The sequence below is a fragment of the Mandrillus leucophaeus genome, unplaced genomic scaffold, assembly GCF_000951045.1.
Source record: "Mandrillus leucophaeus isolate KB7577 unplaced genomic scaffold, Mleu.le_1.0 Scaffold1, whole genome shotgun sequence".
Classification (NCBI taxonomy): domain Eukaryota; kingdom Metazoa; phylum Chordata; class Mammalia; order Primates; family Cercopithecidae; genus Mandrillus; species Mandrillus leucophaeus.
The window spans coordinates 8,726,364-8,731,139 of NW_012098097.1; the positions used below are offsets into that span (position 1 = coordinate 8,726,364).

At 57.7% G+C, this 4,776-nt stretch overlaps 1 protein-coding gene across 1 annotated transcript in view; it reads left to right on the plus strand.

Annotated features, from left to right (window-relative positions):
• LOC105528495 (unconventional myosin-XVB-like) overlaps positions 1-4,776 on the plus strand; it is an 11,699-nt gene that overhangs the window by 5,324 nt on the left and 1,599 nt on the right. The window contains exons 7-15 of the mRNA XM_011965300.1: positions 672-765; positions 1,407-1,466; positions 2,090-2,147; positions 2,373-2,503; positions 3,291-3,386; positions 3,467-3,702; positions 3,786-3,964; positions 4,197-4,269; positions 4,653-4,734. Of these exons, the coding sequence (XP_011820690.1) occupies positions 672-765; positions 1,407-1,466; positions 2,090-2,147; positions 2,373-2,503; positions 3,291-3,386; positions 3,467-3,702; positions 3,786-3,964; positions 4,197-4,269; positions 4,653-4,734 (1,009 nt within the window). The remainder of the gene's footprint in view (positions 1-671; positions 766-1,406; positions 1,467-2,089; positions 2,148-2,372; positions 2,504-3,290; positions 3,387-3,466; positions 3,703-3,785; positions 3,965-4,196; positions 4,270-4,652; positions 4,735-4,776) is intronic.

Consider the following 4,776-nt stretch of genomic DNA (forward strand, 5'->3'; position numbering starts at 1 on the left):
TCTTTCTTTCTCTCTTTCTTCTCTTTCTTTCTTTTTCTCTTTTCTTTTCTTTCTCTTTCTTCCTCTTTCTTTCTTTCTCTCTTTCTTCTTTCTTTCTCTTTCTCTTTCTTTTTCTCTTTTCTTTCTCTTTCTTCCCCTTCCTTCCTTCCTTCCTTCCTTTTCTGTCTGTCTTTCTTCCTTTTCTCTCTTTCTTTTTCCCTCCCTTCCTCCCTTCCTTCATTCCTTCCTGACTGAGTCTTGCTCTGTCACCCAGCCTGGAGCACAATGGCGCAATCTAGGCTCACTTGAATCTCTGCCTCCCAGGTTCAAGCAATTCTCATGCCTCAGCCTCCTGAGGAGCTGGGATTGCAGGTGTGCTGTAATTTTTGTATTTTTAGTAGAGACAGGGTTTTGCCATGTTGGCCAGGCTGGTCTTGAACTCCTGACCTCAAGTGATCCACTCGCCTTGGCCTCCCAAAGTGCTGCGATTATAGGCATGAGCCACTGCACCCGACCCTTGTTCTTCTTTTGAAGTATCCTATTCTTTTCCTGTTGTTTCTGTGAAGCATCCAGGGCTTCTCTAGTCCAAAGTCAGTTTTTACATGAATGTCCAGGCTTAGGGGATTCCAATGCCAGGCAGGAAGCATAAGTTTGGACTCTTCATTTTGCCCCCGCCCTCTCCCGGCCTCCAGGAAGCGGTGCCTCCGGCGGCGGGCAGCTCTGGGACAGCTGAACACCATCCTGCTGGTGGCCCAGCCCCTGCTCCGGAGGCGGCAGAGACTGCAGGTACAGGGGCTTGGCGGGGGGCAGCTCAGGGTAGAAGTCAGGCTGCCTGAGCTGGCCGAACTGGCCAAATCCCAGCAGCATCGACCCTCTCAGCCCAGCATCTCAAGGACTGTGGCTTTGGACACAGTGCTCCTTGAACTCATCCCTTTTCCCTCTGGCTGGGGTAGGCTGGGGCCTTTGGAAGGTGCTGTCTTCTTCCATTCCTGCCCACTCTCCCCAGGGCCTGGCTCTTCCCTCTTGCCGAGGGTTCCCATCCCCTCCAGGCTTCCCCTGGGCCCCTTCCGCTCCCCTCTTTTGCCTGTTAACTCTCATCTAAGGTCTATAAAGCAGCTCAAAGGTCAATGCCCACGTGCTACCCCCTCTCTGACCCCTCCCTGCCTGGACTTTGTCCCCTGGGACCATTTCTTCCCTTCTTCCTGCCCTCTTCCCGGTGCCCTGGCAGATGGGCACGGACGCCCACAGCGCTAAGGCTGGTGAGGGCCCTGGAGGGCCAGGGGTAGCTGACCCCTCCTGATCTGTTCTCGCTCCTTCGCTGAGAACCTCCTAGGGGCAGGAGGGGACAGCTGAACTTCAGAGCTGGGGAGGTGCCCCCAGGTGACTCACATGGGAGGCATCAGCTCTTTCCACATCTCCTCCAACAGCTTGGGCACTGGCAGGGCTGGCACAGCAGCGAAAGGGCCTTGGAGAGAGTGCCAAGCATGGTAGGTGGCCTGGAAGGTGGGGGGTTCTACGTGGGACTATGAACCTGCTGAGACTGGGATGGCTTAGAGGGCTGCCAGGGTGCTACTATGGGTCCTGTCCCTCAGGGCCAGACATTGCACCTCCTGAGAAGAGGACCTGGGTGCCCTTGGCTCTTGGTTTCCCTCACAGGGTCCTTGGGGCTCTGTTTGTTTGAGTGTCCAGGGTTAGAATCCTTGGTCTTTGCCTGGGCGTGGTGGCTCATACCCGTAATCCCAGCACTTTGAGGCTGAGGTGAGAGGATTGCTTGAGCCCAGGAATTTGAGACCAGCCTGGGTAACATCTCTACAAAAACAGTAAAAGTCAGCTGGACACAGTAGCACACGCCTGTAGTCTCAGCTACTCAAGAGGCTGAGGCGGGAGGGTCGCTTGAGCTTGAGCCTCGGAAGTCAAGGCTGCAGTGAGCCGTGATCGCACCACTGCACTCTAGCCTGGGTGACAGAGACCCTGTCTCAAATTAAAAAAAAAAAAAAAATACTTGGTCTCTGGAGGGGATGTTTATAATCTTGGGGGTAAGGGTGTGGGGATGGACACTGGTCCCTAGGCCCCTCCTGTGGATCCTGGGTAAATGGGCCCCCTCTGCCAGGAGCTGGGGCGCTTGGAGATTCCGGCTGAGCTGGCTGTCATGCTGAAGATGGCGGAAGGTATGTCTTGTTGGCGTCCTCTTGTTAGGACCCCTTCTCCAGTCCCTTTACCGTGGGATGTGTCTGTCCCTTGTGGTTCCTCCCTCTGATGCTCCAGGCTCTGCTAAGCTCACTGCTTGGGTCCCAGTGGACAGGGGCTGATGGCTCGTGGGGAGGGGTGGAGGTGGTCCCAGGGCCAGGTACCACCTGGGTGTTCCTGGGTTGCCTCCTGGTGCTTGTTCCCAGGCCATCAGGATGCCCTGGCTGGGAGCATCACGGAGTGCCTGCCCCCTGAGGTTCCTGCCCGGCCCAGCCTGACTCTCCCACCAGACATTGACCGGTTCCCTTTCTCCAGCTTCGTCTCCATCGGCTTTCAGGTAGGTGCCCAGGCCTAAGCTCTTCCCACTAGCCTCACCATTCTGAGTTAGGACCTGCCTGGCAGAAGCTGCGTTTTTTCCCCTGCTTTCAGCTATTTCCCTCCTCCCTCCCCAGCCTTTAGGGCTGTGAATAGCGCTGAATTGCTCTGAAAATAACCGTTGAATGTAAATGTCTCACCATAGAGTGTTATCAGTGTTATTGGATGGGAGAAGTTATTTAGATCCACAATGCCACACCTTTGTTGTACCTGCAGTAGTGCCCTGCTTTTGAAGTCATGACCTTAACGATGTTTATTGACAAGGGAAACTGTCCAGACTTCAGCAGTAAATACAAATGCAAGATTCAAAACTGCACATACAGTCTGGGCATGGTGGCTCATGCTTGTAATCCCAGCACTTTGGGAGGCCGAGGTGGGTGGATCACCTGAGGTCAGGAGTTCGAGACCAGCCTGGCCAACATGGTGAAACCCAGTCTCTACTAAAAGTACAAAAATTAGCTGGGCATGATGGCAGGTGCCTGTAATCCCAGTTACTCAGGAGGCTGAGACAGGAGAATCACTTGAACCTGGGAGGTGGAGGCTGCAGTGAGCTGAGATTGTGCCACTGCACTCCAGCCTGGGTGACAGAGCAAGACTCTTGCCTCAAAAAAAAAAAAAAAAAAAAAAAAAACAGCATTAAGATGCATTTCTGTCCAGCCCTCTGCCTCTCCCGAAGTGCCTGCTCCGGTGGGGCTCCCCTGGGTCTGTCTGACAGCTGGTGAGCGTGGACTAGCCCTCCTTCCTTGCAGGAGCCATCCCTGCCCAGGCCAGGGCAGCCACTGGTGAAGCCCCTAACCCAGCTGGACGGAGAGAACCCTCAGCATGCCCTGGACATCAACAAAGTGGTGAGTGACACATTGGAGAAGGGACAGGATGGGCTCCTGGGAGCCCTGCACGTCTTGTCCTTACCCAGCTATGTCGGCAGATGCTGCGGCTCCTGGGGGATGGATCCCTAGAGTCCTGGCAGAGGCAGACCATGGGCACATACCTGGTGCGGCAGGGGCAGTGCCGGCCAGGGCTGCGGAATGAGCTCTTCAGCCAGCTGGTGGCCCAGCTATGGCAGAACCCAGACGAACAGCAGAGCCAGCGGGGCTGGGCCCTCATGGCTGTTTTGCTCAGCGCCTTCCCCCCACTGCCTGTCCTGCAGAAGCCGCTGCTCAAGTAAGGGGCCTGGAAGGTGGGGACCTGGCAGGTGGGGTCGCTGGATCACCCTGCCTCCACTGCAGCCTGTGCCTGCCCTGCAGGTTCGTGTCTGACCAGGCCCCCAGGGGCATGGCAGCGCTGTGCCAGCACAAGCTGCTGGGGGCCTTGGAGCAGTCACAGTTGGCCCCAGGGGCCACTCGGGCCCACCCTCCAACCCAGCTGGAGTGGATGGCCGGATGGCGGCGGGGCCGCATGGCGCTGGACGTGTTCACCTTCAGCGGTGAGGGCTGCCTCGGCTGACGCCTCCCAGGCCTGAAGCGGGGCCAGCCCTACCCCTTTGCCCTCCCCGGAACCCCTTCCTGCCCCAGCCTTCCTGCTGCCCTGTCCTCAGTGACCCTGTTCTCTCTCCCCTCTGTCCTGCTTTTGAAACCCTCATGGGGACAGCAGCCCCTTCCTGTCAGGGTGGACCCTGCTGTCCCTCACTCTTGCCCCCGACCCCCGTGCCCCCATAGAGGAGTGCTACTCAGCCGAGGTGGAGTCCTGGACCACCGGGGAGCAGCTGGCTGGGTGGATCCTGCAGAGCAGGTATGGCGACCGGGGATGGGGGACAGTGTGGCCAAAGTGATCATTGTGCCCCCAGTCTCGGGGGCAGGGAGGGGAGGTGCCCTGGGGTGGGCAGGGGCCAGACTGCAGATGGCGATGGGGAGCCAGGAGCAGATTAGAAATGAGGGGCATGGGAGCTCCCATGGCCCAGATTCTAAGTCAGTAGATCAGAAAATAAATGCCCACACTGGAGCCCTTGTGGAAATGGAGGGCCGTGAGGTGAGGAGTAGTCCCCGCTGCCGAGACAAGCTGGGTCCCGGACCAGGTGGTTCCAGGGCCACCCTCCCTTCCCCAGTCCTCCGCCTTGGGGTCCTTGCCCCTTCTGGATGGCCACCTGCCTCACTGACTGCTCCCCTCCCACCCAGAGGCCTGGAGGTGCCTCCCCGGGGCTGGTCCGTGTCACTGCATTCCAGGGACACATGGCAGGACTTGGCTGGCTGCGACTTTGTGCTGGACCTAATCAGCCAGACTGAGGACCTGGGGGACCCA